The sequence below is a fragment of the Corvus brachyrhynchos genome, unplaced genomic scaffold (assembly GCF_000691975.1).
Source record: "Corvus brachyrhynchos isolate BGI_N302 unplaced genomic scaffold, ASM69197v1 scaffold490, whole genome shotgun sequence".
Taxonomy (NCBI): Eukaryota; Metazoa; Chordata; class Aves; order Passeriformes; family Corvidae; genus Corvus; species Corvus brachyrhynchos.
In genome coordinates, this window is record NW_008235774.1 from 765,957 (window position 1) to 783,676 (window position 17,720).

Below are 17,720 nucleotides of genomic sequence, written 5' to 3' on the forward strand. Positions count from 1 at the left end.
CTGAACCAAGAGGCTCTCTTTCTCCCTCCCAACTTATTCTTACATACTTGTAAAGCCCCAGCTATGACTCTACATAGTTGCTGGCTCTGTTATCTTCCTGCATTAAGTCTTTGACCTTTGATGCTCCCCCCTCCCGACTCCCTGTCCAGCCAGTTGTTAAGGTACTGTGTAGAAAAGAGGGAAATAGCTGGTCTTAATTGCAGAAAAGACAAAAATAGATTTGAAAAATGCTGCAGAAGTATTTACCTTTCAGGCCTAGGTGAAATACCAGAGATCCCTAGAGATAATTCAGGCTTATCTGGAACAACTTTCTTACTTTTCACCTTGAAGTAAAATATGAAAATATTGAGCACATTAGTATATTAATTTTGCGCTTCACCTTGATATGAATAAAAATTTCATGTGGTCCTTCACCCAGTCCTGTTGAAAGCTCTCAAAGCATTGTCAAAATAACAAAAGCAGTTTGTGTGAAATTCCTAGTTCTTTTTAGTTTAACTTATTAACTCAGTGTGGCATTTCTCTGCTCATACTCCCTTGAAAGGGAACTGGTTCTAAGAATATTGCTTGATTGTAATTCTTTTTCAGTCATGTATAAGGTAAGATTCTGTCTTTTGTATCAGCTTGTTACACAGCTATTTTACCTCTTAAAAAATTTATTCACTGAAAATTTCAATGAACACATTGGAAGCGAAGATGTCAGGAGTTTTAGCAGTTTTTTAAATAAGTTATTAACTTTGACTACCACCGTGTGGTTCACTCCAGTATTACATAGTTTTACATCTGCCAGGCATTAAGGACAGTTTTCATAATAACCAGTCATTAAACTGCAGTTCCACTAGAGCTACATTACCAGATGGCCTGGGTAGTTCATATGTGCTCCAAGTCAGACACGAACTTGAGCACGCCTGCCAAATCAGCTGATTTCAAAGATGTATAAGCTTAGAAATCCGTATAAGCTGATACACTGCCTATAGCCACAGGTCCATAGCCTACAGGTGTGTCTTACCTGTAAGGCTGAAGTGCAGCTGCAGCTCCTGTAGATGCATTTGAGCTGCCTTACACCCAGCAACACGGAATACAAGTGCTTGCCACAGTAAGTTAAGCAATGCTCAGGAAGTCCAATAGCAACAAGTTACGTGTTGCTGTGCTCCTACCCTTACCTGTGTTCACTTTAGATTAGGTAGCTAATATGTGTATACATGGTTAGAGTCACATCAATGACTGCACTCTAGCTATCCCACAAGGACAGAATAGCACCCTGGATGCTATTCTGTAACAAAAATAGGGTGGCATAAAAATGAAAAATTCAACTCAATCTTGGTCAAAACTTCAAACTGAAAATTATAAACCAGAAATGCTAATCAGGAGTTTTCACAAATATGAAAATTTTCAAGACATACCATAAAATAATTAACACACAAACTAACCAATATGTATTTAATGGTGTTCCCTATGTGCTTTATGTAATTTGACAATTTCTTAGTAATTATAGAATTCTGAAATTTAAAATAAATTTATTAGAATAATTAGTATGAATTCCAAACATTTCATGTTTGAAAGAAGTAATAATTTACAAATGTTTGTCTTTTTCATTTTGTCTCTACTTGGTTTCTTATCTTACCTCCCTTTTATACGTTGGCATCTGTATACCCTTTTGTGCTTCATTTAATTCTTGCAATTTGCTTTTCAGATTTCTTATTTTATCATCTTGATTGGAAATAATAGATAAAAGCTTTCTTTCCTTTTGATTGCTTTTGTCCTCAAGTTGCTTCAATTTCATGCTCTCACTGTCTAACTGTTCCTAAAAAATAATTTTAGAAACACCAGTACAATTAATATAATTGAGGCTTGTGGAATATCACTATTCAGCAGTCTATAATAGGCTAAATGTAGGTTTTGCATCATAAGTAAGGGTCAGTCTTGTTTATTACATTATTAATTTTAAATTGATAGTAAAGACCTTCTACCACTACACATAGATGTAACTCATCATGGGTGATTACTCAAAACAACTATATCTTCTGAATTTCTGAAAGTCATATTAGTGTTTATACAAAATAAAGACACTCAGTTCACTTACTGTATCATTTACATTAGCATTTTATGTATATTTTGCATATATGATACATAAAATAGTATTTAATTAATTTCAATCTTATACCATTTTGAAGATAGTGATAACTCTGCAAATTGAGCAAACCCAAGAACACAATCACACAATCACACAATCCTAGAATATCTCCAATTGGAAGGAACCCATATGGATCAAGTCCAACTCCCTGCTGCTCGCAGGATTACCTAAACCTAAACCACAGAACTAAGAGCATTGTCCAGACACTGAATTCTGACAGGCTGGGTGCCATGACAGCTTCCCTGGAGAGCCTGTTCAGTGACCAACAACCCTCTCAGTGACAGACCCTTTCCTAACGTCCAGCCTGAACTTCCCCTGATGTAACTTGATTCTGTTGCCTCGTGTCCTATCGCTGCTCACCAGGGAGAGGAGAGCAGCACCTCCCCGTCCACTGCCGCCCTCAAGGGAGTTGTCAACTGTGATGAGGTCACCCCTGAGCCTTCTCTTTTCCAGGCTCAACAAACAAGTGACCTCAGCTGCTCCTCCTAAATCTTGCCCTCAGAACCTTTCACCATCTCGGTCACCCTCCTCTGGACATTCTCTAACAGTTTGATGTCCTTTTTGTGGCACCCAAAACTGCACACAGTGCTCGAGGTGGGGCTGCGCCATTGCAGAGCAGAGCGGGACAATCCCATCCCTTGCCTGGCTGGCGATGCTGTGCCTGATGCCCCCCAGGACACAGCTGGCCCTTTTGGCTGCCAAGGGACACTGTTGATTCCTATCAAATGACCATCAACCCAAACCACATATCCCCTTCTGCAGGGCAGCTCTCCTGCCTCTCATCCTCCAATCTTTATGTATAACCAGGATTGTATTGCAAGTATTTCAGTCCTATAAAGATTTGTGGAATAAAGAGCCCTGGCTGCTCTCACTTTAATGATCCATCCTAGCAATTCATGGAACTTTTAACTATGTGGGATTTTTGTGGAATAAAGAAGAAAATAACAAACAATATTTTTAATATGCTCAAAGATAGTAGTTGCAAAAATTTTCAAGGAACAACCTACAGTTTAAAACTGCTGCTATGAAAACCTTATAGCTGTTAGTTTATGAAATCTCGAGAATTGTATCGCGTCACAAAAAGTGTCCCCAAGACCCATGACTGTCTCTGCAAGAGAAGTAAGCCCAAAGGGTTAACTCTTAAAGAAGAATGTAAGTGAAACAAGGTTAAATATTCTGTAGACAGGTAAGGCAAGATGAAGAGGAAAGAAACAACTAAGTGCTCTTTCAAGACCTTTTGTTTTATTTTCAAATGGAACCTACACAGGGTGCAGTTGTGCATTTGCAGATTAGGTAGGTAGGGGCTACCTTTCTAGACAAAGACAGCCATGCAGGGATAGGTCCAGAGCTGGTTTACCAAGACACCGGCTGGCTAAGCATGGATGAGTGTACATGCAGCTGACACAACTGTTTAGCCTCAAAAAGTTATACTAGCTGGATAAAAAAGAAAAACCTGCAGAAAAATAGCTTTGAAGGCATTGGTTTATGGTCTCAACTGCGACTTTGAATAGCCAATCTACAGTAAGAATTTCAATGCAACTCCAGACTTGGGTGGTATCTTAGGGATCCAGATTAGGCCTCTTCTGCTCAGTGACTTCAAAACATTGTCTAAAAATGGCATGTCTCAATCCCAGCAAAACTCCTTAATCCTAACTCTTCTATGATTTGCATTTCTGGCAGGTCAAATTCAATTTCCCATTTAAAAAAGGTAAAGGGATACAGCTTCTCCTGTATTTTCCTTCATCATTATTTGTTGGAAATCCAAACACCTAGGAAAAAACTTTCATCAAAGGTAACACTTGCCCTTGAGGAACAATTGTATCTTAAGGACAGTAAAATAAATCACTGAGCCTGTGATACAGCATAATTTATCTCTTTGAGACTATTAGAGCTCCAATTCACATGTGGGCTTTCAAAAGCCTTCAGATAACTAGAGGCACTGCAGTAATGGCCAGTAGTTCTCTTCTATTTCTCCTACATCTGCAGGAAGTGAGGACAAGATTTAAGCAAGCAGGGAAAAAAGCCACATAAGAAGAGCCATGCAACTGAAGACATTATCAGTACATACTGATGGAAATCATCATTCCTGTGCACCATCAGGATACCACAAAAAACACTGGAGAAACAATTACACCTTTTGGGATTTTTCAATAATACAATGCTTCATAGCTTGATGATCTTAAGAGTTTCCAGTGTTGTGCTTGGTGGTTTGCAATGATGTGGTAACCCTTATAAACTCACTGAAGTTTACAAAACTTCATAATCTTTATAAACTTTATAAATATGTCACACAGGTCATACCTGCTCAGTTAAGTACTTGGCAACACAATGGATCTTTTAAACACGCTGGTAGTAGCTGCCAGAAAAGTGGTTACATATGTAATATGAACAGATCAGTATCTTTTTTGCAGAGGTTTTATAGGATCAGAAAATATATGAAACTGGAAGGACTTCCAGGTTTGTCTAGCTTCCAATCAAATCAGGGTCAGTTATGATGTCTGATCAGGTTACTCAGTTTGGTCTTGAACTTCCCAAGGACTGAGACTGCACAAGCTCTCTGGGCAACCTTTTCCCATGCCTGGCTGTCCTCATGGTGAAATGGTTTCCCCTATGTTCCGTCTGAACCTTTTCTGTTTCATCTGCCCATTGTCTCTTATCCTCTTGCCATGTACCACCATTAAGAGCCTGGCTCCATCTGCCTGATAACCTGAATGTAGGTACTGGAATGCTATTAGCTTCCCCTGAAGCCACTTCTCCAGGCTGGACAAGAGCAGTCTCTGCATCTTCTCATGGGATATGTACTCCAGCCCCCAGTTATCTCAGTGGGGCTTCTGCTGAACTCACTGTAGTTTGTCAATGTTTTTCCTGTACTGGAGGTCCCTAAACCCGATGTAGTATTCTAGATGCAGTCCAGTGAACACTGAATAGAGGGAGATACCCACTTCCCTGGGTGTGCTATCTGTGCTCCTGTTACTACAACACAGGGAGCTGTTGCCCTTCTTTTCTGTCAGGACACGCTGCTGGCTCATGGTCAGCTTGCTGTCTAACAAGATCCCAGCTCCTTTCCAGCAGAGCTGCTCCACAGCCAGTCAGTCCCCAGACTGTACTGCAGCAAAGGCAGGTCCTTTTATTTTTCCCTGAAGTGTGCTACAATGGCCTGTTTCAGTGGCTTCCTAAAAAAACAAATGGTCAGCTAGTTTCAAGGAAAAATACAAATCAACTGATGAACTGATGATAAGTCATCTCAAGGAATATTAACTGTGACTTTTAACAGTCTCCCCACAAACTCTTCTCTATTATTGGGTAGAGATAGATTAAACAGATGAAGCAATGGGAGAAAAGGCTATCAATACTACAATTTCTTACATCTTATATTAGGGCCTAATCCTACTGCATACATCAGTACCAGCAGCAAAGAACAGCTAAATGCACAATATTACCAGCCAGCAAAAAATCAAGTACAGCTTTCTTTGCATTAAAGATAGGAAACAAAGCGACACTAGAGAAGCTGGTATGCACTGGAACATGCAACTCTACAAGACTGCTGCAGTAGCTACTCTTAGTTATGTAAGTAATTTTAGCCCCATAATTAGAACATAAAGATGGCTACCATATGTCTGCCATTCCTCTGCTTATGTCCTGCACAAAAAAGAAGACCTAAACATTTATTGCAGGATGAAGAGTTTTGTATAACATTTGCTTCATTCATTCCTAACACATAGTTTCCTCCTCCTTTTCATGGCAGAAGACACTCTGATGAACAAATTCCACACAGTGTTTAATACTGAGATTCTTGAACCAGCAAAATGCGATCATGAGCATGTTTTCTTGTCACAGGTGTTGACTTTAGCTTCATGTCTTACTGAGTTTACAACAATTCTGTTGTCTGACTGTACTAAAAAGTAGAACCTTGACACTGTCTCATCTCTAAGGTTTTCGGTTTGCTGCACAGCTTTGGCTCTGAGACAGAAGCTGGATCCAAATTCTTCCTACTTAACTTTAGCCAGGGTCTCAAAACCAGGCAGCAATATAGGCCCCTTTGGTCCTCTCAAGCAGAGAGCTGAAAAATTCTGCTAATCTTGTATACAGTTTGGTACTGACCACCAAGCCAATTTGGTTCACTCACCTCTTTCAGTGAAGACAAATGTGAACAAAAAAATCCTAAAGCATTTTATGACACACAGGCAACAGACCTTGACAGCAGCATATAAAATACACATGTATGGCCACCTACTAGAAAACAAAGAAAAGACAGCCCCTCCCTCATTTTAAACTCCTGAAATTTAAGCTCTAATCATGCACCTGTTACAATCAATTCAGGATTTCTATTAATTTTACTGCAGGACTGAATACAGTCCACTAAAAATCCCACTGGACTTAACAAATGACAGTTTCAAAAGGTATCAATAAACCCAGGCACCTCCTGCCATGGGAGAGACACTGAGTTTCAAGGACGCTGTAGAGGACAATGGCTGTAGGAATAATTTATCTGGTTTAGAACAGAATGTGGATAGAATATGATTAGAAAAATACAGGCTTTCAAATAGAATATTCAAACTTCCAAATTTCAATACCTGAAAAAGCCAATACTTTATTGAATTATGTACAAGAAAACTATGCTGGGTCAGTGACAGGATGATGGATTTTCAGTTTAAGAGATGTCAAAATATGATGTCTGGGGAAAAAAAAGTACAAGAAAACAGGAGCCATTAATGATATATCCATTAATAAATTCCCAGATCTTCTGAGTAATAGTGTCTATGTATTTATTAATTCTCAACAGATGTCTCTTCCATGCAGTTGTCCAATTTTCCCTTGAACCACTGGCTTACTGTGGGGGTTTTTTTATTCAATAAAATGATAACCTGTGGAGAAACACTGCTGTATATCTTCACTCATAGCCATGAATTGCATGGCTAAGACACAGCCAGAGCTAGTACAAGTGTGTGTGCCTCTGCTATGCTATCTGGACATTTTTGTATCATTCTTGCCAGATTAGTGCAAGTTTACTGGACACAATAACAAACATTAGGGTCCTCTTTGCATTGGAAGGATGGTGCAAATATATCCATGTGCCTCTGCAGAAGGCAGCCTTTGTCCAGTCAAACATATTTTCCAAGCTCCATGCTTTTTCCCAGTAACAGGAATATAGAATAGGCTGGGTCAACCCAACTTTGTATGGGTTTAAATCTCTACATATCCCCTCTAAAAAGACCTTATTTGAATAGCAATGTGCCTGGGTTTAAATGCACCACCATGCAGACAGACTTATATAATTCATTCTGCATGGAGGCATTTCAGAAATATTTCTGTTCATGGAATAGAAGAAGCAAAATCCAGATGAAATACCTGTTGCTGAGACGTAACTGCAGTAACTGGCTACATAAAACAAATATGCAGATAAAGAAAATAACCTACATTCCATTAGGAAAATAGCTCCTGAAATAATGATTCCAGCTTCTCATGCGTTGCCTATTATAATCTCCTGTATAGATCACATAATTTCAGTGTTTCCCCATGAGATGAGCAAATAATACAGCTTCCTTTCATTCCTAACTTATTATATGACTAAGTTGCTTAAAACTATTGCTCTTTAGTAAGCATTCAGAAACAAGAGTATGAAATACTAGACTTGGTCAGATCTTCGTGTGCAACCATAAGACATAATTTTCATCCAGCTCAAGACAGCAAATGGCAAAAATATGCAAAGATGCTCCACCAAAGAATTAACCCTTCAGCTGTGTTTTAATCCAAGTAAGTGCAGAGATTAGGAAAGAAATGACATCTTATGATTACAGATTCTAGTGTAGAAAAATTATATAAAGACTTCCTTTTAAATAGAAAAGGAGTGTATATAAATATTTGCTGACAGTACGTTTAAAATGTTTGCAAGGGCTTCATCTCATGTAAGATTCCTTCAGGATAATTAAGCAAGCACCAGTAATCCAATGAAATTACTTTTCAATTATATTTCTGATAAAAAATGTGTTTCTTTGAATTTAGCACAATTAATTTGTTTGAAGCTTAGGAAATAAATCCTGAAATTGATTCTTTTTAATTCTAATGCTTGATTTCTCACAAGGGTCTTTTTATGACCCTTACAAAGTCTCCGCTATGGAACTATGGAGATTCACATTCAAAAATAAGAGACTTTATGTTACAAGACAATTCTCAAAAACCACAGTGAGATGATTTACGATAAGAACAATGCAACTTTGTGCATCTCTGTCACTGTCTTTTCTCAATATGTAAAATCCATTCAAGGCACTTCCCAGCTATTCTGCGCTATTACTTTACTCTTATTCCTGTTACACTCAGTAGGCTGTAGTGAAAATCTTAATGTTACTTTGGTAAGGAGGGGCAGAGAGACATCATCTTAACACTGGCTATTTAAAAAACCCAAATCAGCATCTCTGGAGCCATGGATCGTTCACTTCCCACTCCACCACTTTTTGAGTGCAGATTCTCCGTTTCTTGCAAAACTAGAGAGACCGTTTGCAATGTGAAATGCTCTTGTAAGAGAGAAAAAGCCCTTTTTTGGGTTTTGGCAAGTTAAGAAATAAATAAGCAACTAAGTTCCTGCTTTATGATCAAAACTGTTCTAGGGAGCTTGATGGCCAAACAGAGATTTCACTGGGAACGACCAAAGATAATGCTTAGTTCACCTAAACAGGCTGCAGTGGCACAACACTCACACACTTCACATGCAGTTCAAAGGCACCAGTAAAAATCTCCCTTATCTTTTAGGTTCTCATAGTATAATCACAGCACAAAAGTGAACTTAAGTGACATACCTTTAGGAGTTTTTCTCTTTGCTTTGCTATGTTCAGTTTTTCAGAGAGCTGGCTGATAGGTAAGTTGGATGTTTCAATGTCTTCATGCATCAGAATGTAAGGATGTGTATTGCCTTAAATTAAAATAAAAGCAACTGACTATTTGCTGCATTTTTCAGTTGGCTTCTAAGTACAAACAAAATTAAAAGAAGCTAGACTATATTAACTTCTTTATGTTCTTTGAGCAAGCCCTCATATTAAACAAGCAAGAGAAGCCAAATTCTGTGCTTAGAGACAATGTAATACTAAATTGGCAATAAAGAAATGTACATGTACTCTTAAAAATAAAAGTCAGCCACTTTGCTAGTATTTATGAAAACCAGGAGTGTTAGGCTAGTGTGAATAAATATTTAATGAGCATGGCAGATTAACACATGGTTACTTTGACTCTTTTCTCTTATTTGTGTAATACAGTCAAACACTGAAAAATTATCCATCAATGACTATTTGATTTGAAAGAGAATTACCTGCTTATAAAGTTCTGCTTATGCAATAAGATTAGCATCACAAGACTCGTCTAACATAAAAGACATATAATTATAGCACTCACATCTAGAACAACCTGAAATAAAGTTATTAACAGATAAGTGTAAAATTAATTATGTAACAATTTTTTTAAAATTCAAGTGAATGATTTGAACCCATATTTTCATAACTTTTATTGGCTTCAGTGTTAGCAGGTTCTACCTCTATAGAAAATCTCACAATTTCTTGAAGAGGATAAAGAGAGACCCCAGAAGTGTTGGATTTTATAAATAGATCTTGAAACGGCACATTTGTGTTAACTCTCACATTCACAGGAAAGTATGATACTCATTTGAAATATGTATATTGTAAAAACTGAAGCAACAAAGTCAGAACTATTCATCAGTGCAACACAGCATAAAAAGCAATAATGTGCAAACTGGAGTACATACCTCTATTAGCATTCAGAGCAGCCAACTGTGATTTCAGTTTTGCAATAATGCTGTTTTGAAGCTCTATCTTTTCCTGCTGTTCACGTATTTGCTGCATGTAGTTTTCTGTCTGCAAATATAATTTAATTAGCATTAATCTTATTCTGTTTTGACTAGGGGTCTCCTATTTGGCATATAAAATGCGCTCTGATTTTTAAAGATAACTGTAGTTGTGGTCCTCTGTGTAAAAACCTTTGGCAAGTCCATCTTTTCAGGACTGTACTGATTAGAAAAGGTATTATGGAAATAAACCTTGAGTTTTAGTAACTCTTTCACAGCTGTGGCAGTTGTAAAGGGTAACTTTTAAGTTAGGATTCTTCATTTACAGACGCAGAATACATCAGGCTTTTAATTGAAATTTTAGTATTCTTCAGAATGCTTGTCAATTAGTTTATCTATAGAAAGAAGTAATTTCCCCCCCCCATATTTTCTAACAAATTATATAAAAATAGGCTTTTAAAAAGATAGATTTTAAATGGAAAACAACAATATTGTTTATTCCATACAACAGACATTCTGTAAACCATTTTGACTGCCTATGAACAGTTTTTTACATTTCTTTGAATGTAGTGGACTTGTTTTTCTACCCTACATAATGGGGCTGAGGAGGAAGGTAAGCAAAAAGCCACATCCTTTGTCTCCAATACTACAGCTCATGCTATAAACAGGCCACACAGACTCCTCTAATAATATTGCTTGTGTTTCACCGAACTGTATAAATTTTGCTAGACAGTCCATTAATTGAATGAATGGCCAGGTGGTAGGAAGATACTAAAATTCAAAACGATTACATTTCTTTAGCACATGCCTAATGCTGCAGTTACAGAGGTGCTAAAAAACTTGTGAAATCCCAACAAGAAAACTTTCAGGAATGCACTGAATTTTTCTGAAATTAGGAATATGTCTATTACTGAACAGGTCACCACCTGTCACTATCTGGGACAAGACTCAGCACTGTTTTCATGTCTATTCATAGTTTATCCATAGTGCTATCTACTTCTCAAATCACAGCCACATTTAAATTCCATACCCTCCTACTATCCGCTGTGTTTGTCTGTAAAGCAGGCAGGAAAATATCTACAAGGAAAATTGATTTTAAAAGGCCAGGTAGTAGTTGTACTATGAGAGGGGGTTTTTGTTGGGTTTAAAAAAAAAAAAAAAAAAAAAAAAGTGATCAAAGAGCAGTACACTCCAGCAGCTATAAGAGACCTCATGAAGCAGAAAAATCACTGAGAACCAAATTGAAAATGTACAACAGCAATGTCTTGTCAACACTTCTGTACAGAGCACAGACATGACAGCTAAAACAGACAGAAGAGAAGATGCTTTTGACAGCCAGTGTGCACAAATTATTCCTTGAGTCAGATGGCAGCAACAAGTTACCAACTAGAAGATCTGCATGACAACCAACCATCCATCTGTATCAAACACCATCTGGCCGAGATGACTCTGGCTTCTGTGTGCTTGACATGGCTCCCAGCTCTAGAGACTGGCAAAACAAGTGGCCTATCGGTAACTTAAGTAGTAAACTGTTAACAACAGCATGGTGGACAATCCAACAGTGTGTGGAGGCCACACAATGAACAGAGGAAGTTACTAGAGTAAAGCACTGTACAAAGGTCATTCAAAAAACAGGAGTTTGGTTAAAAAAAGGCAACACAAAAAAAAAATACAAGTAATTTTAGTATCAACTCTACTTGAAAAAATATTTTTGTTCTCTTTTGAAATCATAAAATTCAACTACTGAAAGTTTGATTAGGACAAAGATTTAAACTGGTAGTAATCCTTTATCAAAGGCTTTAAATTTTTAATTTCTGAACCAGTGAAAATGCAGAGAGAAATCTTGCAAGGATTTAGTTCACTTAGCACTGATGATCTCACACTTCTCTGGTTTTCTTGCACAGACCTTAGAAGGATAACGATCTTGTATTCGATGACTTGTTTCTTGGTCAGAAGATTCTTTCATGTACTTTTAGATGATTCAGGAGTATTAACTTAACTGGCTTTCCTTCAAATAGTTAATAGTCCACCCTAAGAGATAGAATTTTAAAGATCCCCAAACATTCTAAAATGTCTTGCCTTTTGTTAATTAGTTGCAATTTCAGCACAAAATCACACTACTTATGCTTGTTATGTATAGAAATCTCTACAGATTTACACCAGCACTGCTTCAAGACTATGAATAGAGACAGACTGCACAGTGGATGATTGCACACATGACTGACTTGGAATGTGTTCTGTGATGCCTTGGCTAGTTTATTTTGCCATGCAACGAGATGGCAAGATTGGGCCCAGATATCAGAATATTCTCTATTAGATCCTTCCCTGCTTCCAATTCTACTACTGCTCCGTGAACTTGACATGGAATATGGTTCATCAGCCCCTGAACAAAGTCCCAGCCTACCAGTTCTACTAAGTATCAGAAAGTCCTGTAGCAACAAAAACATTCGAGCCTTCCTGTGACAGAGATTCCACTGCTGGGCAGAATATGCATGATAAAATGACTGTGAGAAAGCCCAAACCTGATAGGTTTGAAATATGCTTTCCTACTTGAGAAATTCTAGAGGAGGTTTGACTGAACTAATGTTTTCTGCAATAGACTAAGTAAAAATTCAAAGGTGCTTCTTACTGGTCAGAATGCCTCCAGAATTTGTTACTTCATAATTAAAGAATAAATTTACAGGTTATTATTTTTAGAAGAGGAATATTTATTCTAGCAACTTTCAGGTACATTTGTGACAAAAATTGTTTAATATAAGCTATTTATATTAATAATATAAAAAATAATTTTTAAGAATGCAAATTAAATTCTAAAAAGTACTTCGTTAAAGTTAGGTAAATTTTATATACATCTTTGCTGGGTTTACATTAGAAGACTTATTAATCCTCCAAAACAGACAACACTTTTCCAACCTTTAAAACTAATAAAAATACCAAAATATTCAAGGTCAAAAACCAGAAACCCACCTACTAAATTCAAAACCTAATGAGTTACTTAGAAGTGTACTGGCATGGTTTCATGATGTCAATTTCCAACTTTAACAGATGCACTAAAGTGTGCATAGCTAAAGTGAAACTGGTATCTACATGTACTATCATCCTCCATGGGAAGGATGGCTTTAAAGATAGATTTCAGATCCCAACACCTACTTTTTGCTGTAGCTCTTTCACAGCATGGTCCCTATCCATGCATGCTTGTCGATAGGCTTCATAAGCTTTATTAAGCTGTTCTCCAATGTTTTTGTCCATAATTCCCAATGTTGTTTCATCACTGGAAAGATGATCAAGTTAACAGATCTGAAAAGTAATCAGAAGGAAAAAGAGAGAACACTAAGAAACAGCAGTATGTAACTAAAAACATATATAGCATGACTTGTACCACTGTTGTATTCAACTGATACATGCAGTATGTTTGACCATTAACATCATAGCTTGAACTATAGCTCTGTTCACCTCAACATTTAATTTTATGTCCAGGGATAGGTTTAAACAAAAGACAAACAAAAGCAGCTTAACTCTGAATCAAATTCTGGATGTACAGAATGTGTAAATGTATCTGCAGTTACAGTGCTTAAGACTGAGACTTAAAATTGGTGCAGATTACCAGTTACCTGATTTTATGTGATCTCCAAAAGTTTAACGTTTGCATAATTGTGAAACAAAGACAACATTAATAAACAAAGCTGAACTCAGCTTTTGACATTGTGCAGAAAAATCGCGCTTTGAAAAGCCAGTGTCCATAAAGCAGACAGAGGAGTCCTGCAACTTCATTCGAATAAAGGGAGAGAGAGTCCACCGGGGCACACGCCCACGGGGTTTTCTCTCTCGCCGTTTCGGAGGGCGCAGCCTCCTTTTATCCTAAGCTCCCGGCCGTGTTGCCCTCTTCCTTTCTCCATTGGCTGAGGTACTCGGAAGGTACAGCCTGCCCGAACCGCCTCCCACACATTCCCCTCCTTGAACCTGTTATTTTACCCCAAAATTCTGAAACTCAGGCTTGTGCAGACCTTTTTGTCTGTTTCAGGAGTCAAACTGTCTGGGTTCTGTAACAAACCTGTGTCTTGAAGTTGGTGGAGACATTAACACCCACACCCTCACCCATGGAATTGTTTGTAAAGACATTAGCACACATCTTTCCCATCAGCATTAAGAAATAAAAAGATAAAAACTCAACTAGGTCACACAAACTTGTCCTATTCTGTGCCAAATTTGAAAATGTCAACACAAGCTACCCTACAAGGTGAGTTAAAACATCTTTTATCTAAAAATCAGTAATACCAACCAGTATGAATTATCAAGACTTGGACCTTTTCACATAATATTATGAACTTTTTACACTTTGTGTACAATTTCAGTAACAACTCCCAAAACGACAGCTCATGAACTTTGACACATAAGACTAGAACACTATTAAATGTCACAGACTCCAATTTCAAGAACTTTGCAAACACAGGTCATTTGCTTCTATAGTAATGTATGATACTAATTTTAAGATAAAATTCAGCATAATAGAAGTGCAGTAGAGAAAAAGTTAGTGAAGTCTCCACTGCCCCCTCCCCCCGCAAAAAAAATACCAGCATTAAGAAAAAAAAAAATTAGTAATTTCATCTTTCCTAATATTTAAAGTAGTATGAACTGCCACTATCATTTGGGATTATGCATAAACCACAAATACTACCAAAGAAAGTGGTGCAGTCACACGAGGATAAGCCAAGCAAGAAGAGTTTAAAGGTAACTTGCCTTGGACACTGCTCAAAATTCTGAAGATTGCAGCTTGAAGATTTTGTTCATGTTTCCTTGCTTTTGAATATCTTCCCTATCGTAGGGTTTGAATACAGAAATGTGGTCTGACTTTTCTAGAAGGTTCAACAGACTACTATATGGACATCACACTTTTCTGTCTTGCAAATTTTATTTTACCAATGTAAAATAAAATTTTACTACAGGGAAAAGCAGTTGTATCTCACCTCTGGCACGGCTGTAGTTTAATAGTAGCAAAGTGAATTCTTCAACAACTCGGAATTTTTTAGGGATCCTTTGATGTAACAAATGTTACTGAAATCCAAGTTTATAAATTTTGCATAAAAGGCCTACATTGTTTCACAGGAAAGGCTTTGTTTGTTTTGACTTGTTTTCCTAAACATCAGTTCAGTAGTTTATAATCTCAGTCTGTGCATACTGTCTCAAAGCATTGTTAGTAACACAGGCTACTCCATCCACCTCCTTCCTCCCCCAAATGCTACCCCTTCACTAAATGGAGTATTCGTTCTCATACCTGGGGCACACCTTTAACTAAATGGGTAGCCTTTCTTTCCATTTCAAATGAAGGACTGTTCTATGTAGTTCAGTAAATAAAATCAGGTATTACATCTGCCTTTAGGGACAGGTGCTAAACTGCAGAGGGCATTGTTACAGGTGAAAGTGACTGGAAGTGTGTTCTCACAATCTATAAAAGCTTGCAAAGTTTGTATCAGCATGGATTTCATACTCTTCTGAAATCCTCCACTGTTAACAACTTACCTAGTAAATGGCATGTCTTGTACATATAAGAGGTAACTTCAAAAATGACTGCAATGGGATTTAAGAAAAAATGTTCGGCTTCTAATGGAGGGTACAGAGCTCAGATCCACGTGACTCACAGTTCACAGAAAATGAAGCCTTTAATTTCATTCATGCAAACTCAAACCCCCATTTGAAAAACAGTATTTAAAATTTATACCTAATTTCCATCCAGCCTTTTACTCATTCATTCAGACTGGGAACACTAACAAAGAGTGCTGCTGTCATCTGGACTGATGGTATCAAAAGTAATTGATCCCACAGGCAGAACTATAGCACTGCGCCTTGTGGTGGTCAGTGATCATACATTACAAGGGACAAAGAGTTTTCAGTAAGACAAGTCCCTAGTACCACAAGAACCACTTTATGTTAGGGTGACCAGAAAGGCTTCTCCCAGGATGCATTGTTCTGTTATTTTAATCTATCCCAGTTCGGATTCCCTGGTTGGCTGTTAGCCTCTACCCCCCCCCGTCACTCCCCCAGAGCTTCCCCATTGGTCCCTGTTCCCTGGCCCCGCCTCTTCCCCACCCCCAGATAAAACTGAGTTTGGGGATCATCTTGGTATTTGTGTCTGCACCCTTCGCCCGTGTAGAAGCAATAAATGCTCCTGCCGGAACGGACGCAAATGCCCTTCTTGACTCTTTGCTACCGACTGTAGCACTGAACCCACCCGTGCATCTGTGGGGGCACGCGGGACCCCACGGAGCCAGGTAGGGACAGTATTACAGTCTCACCCCTGAAGAGCCTGAACTTCCCCAGAGTACAAAATTCATTCTTCTCTTGGGCCTCAAACCCATTTTCGTGCTAGTCAAAGTCTGGAATTTAGCAACCCTTTCTTGCTGAAGCCCAGCCAGGGGCCTGTCCCTGTGTGTCCCCAGTGTGGGTGCTTGGGTAAACGTTCTGACCGCCCTTGCTGGGACCAGCTCCACACAAGACACAGCAGCAGCAGAGTCTGTTGTCATGAGTTATTGTGCAGTGCCTTCCTCCCTCGACAAATAATAATCCTTTTCCCAGAGCACTCCCCCAGGATGTAGGAGACATGACCAATTTCTTCCTGAGTTTCAGAAGCAGCCAGGCCCCCTCTCCTCTGGGGGCTGCCCACTCCACAAGGTTAAAGCCAGTTCTCAGTACCAGCATTCATAGCTCTCATAGTATCAGGACCATCTGCCAAATTCCTCACTGGTCCTGTGTTGGAGAAACAGCCAGCATATGGTGAGGCAACAAGAGGTTCCTTGGGAGGGAGAGAGAGCACCTGAGCCCATGTCTTTAGACTGTGTATGAATTTTAAGTAGATACTGAACAAAAGACAGAAACTGTGATTGGAAAAGGAGCCAGAGCACAGAACTCTCATTTGTTAAACCAGTGCCATAACAAAGTCTTTCTGGTTTTGGGCAAGTAAGTCTTCAACCCTGTTCTCTGGGGTGGCACAGACTGAACAGGAAGGAGTGATAGCACCTCACCTCTTTTTTCTCTCCTATGGATGGAAGTTGCTGCATCATTGCTTTGTCCATCCAGTTATTGTTCCTGCTGGCTTGTGAGAGCCTGTGCCAGCTTGTACTTCTGCTAGTGCCAGCCTCAGGCACTAGCTTATTATCTTTGCTGGATATGCTACTCATCATCTGTCCTACCCAGGATTTTAATTTAGTTTATTCCAAAAAGGGATAGAAGGAAGCCTGTACACATAAAAGAAAACTATTCTCAGTGTCGTTCCAATGCCTGGAAGAGCTTGAACTCTTCTTGACATAGCTGCCTAATAATATGCCTTGGTTGAGTCTCTAGGTTTGAGAAATTGAGAAAGCATCCAAAATTTTGAACATTGACTTCTAGGGCTTGTGGCTGGCTAATGTACTTTCCCTGTGTTTAGTCTTGGGAGCATAATGTGCCATCTTTTACAAAGTTTGGTCAGTGCTAGTGTATAGTGGAATATAAAGCAGGTTCAAAATCTAAAGGTCTTTCTGTGTATGTTATCTTACTGCCAGACATTTCACGGACCCTGCCTCTCCTTCCTGTGTTCTCCATTGCTGGTCCCGCTTGTGAGCCCCAACCCACCTCGGGTTCCCACGCGGCCGAGACCACGAGTGGGGGGGGTAGCAGCCAGGAAGTCTCCGGGACGCTCGGGGACAGTGGCACCTCCGCATGCGCTGCCCTGCTAACCTTCCCTTCGCTGCCCAGCCATAGTGAGGCTGCAGCTGTGCGCGCTAGAGCGCAAGGCGCTGCGAGGGCTGCTGCAAGGATGCGGTGTCC

The 17,720-nt window shown here is 38.9% G+C and overlaps 1 protein-coding gene across 3 annotated transcripts in view; it reads right to left on the reverse strand.

Moving 5' to 3' along the window:
• The window catches only part of TANK (TRAF family member associated NFKB activator), a 32,763-nt gene that overhangs the window by 10,958 nt on the left and 4,085 nt on the right, over positions 1 to 17,720 (reverse strand). For 2 of the 3 annotated variants that reach the window (XM_008644763.2, XM_017726606.1), the window contains 5 exons: positions 13,071 to 13,217; positions 9,882 to 9,990; positions 8,926 to 9,038; positions 1,622 to 1,801; positions 247 to 323 (listed from right to left, as the gene is read on the reverse strand). In XM_008644763.2, the coding sequence (XP_008642985.1) occupies positions 247 to 323; positions 1,622 to 1,801; positions 8,926 to 9,038; positions 9,882 to 9,990; positions 13,071 to 13,169 (578 nt within the window). In that variant the 5' untranslated portion in view covers positions 13,170 to 13,217. The remainder of the gene's footprint in view (positions 1 to 246; positions 324 to 1,621; positions 1,802 to 8,925; positions 9,039 to 9,881; positions 9,991 to 13,070; positions 13,218 to 17,720) is intronic. The other variant, XM_017726612.1, reaches the window with a different exon arrangement.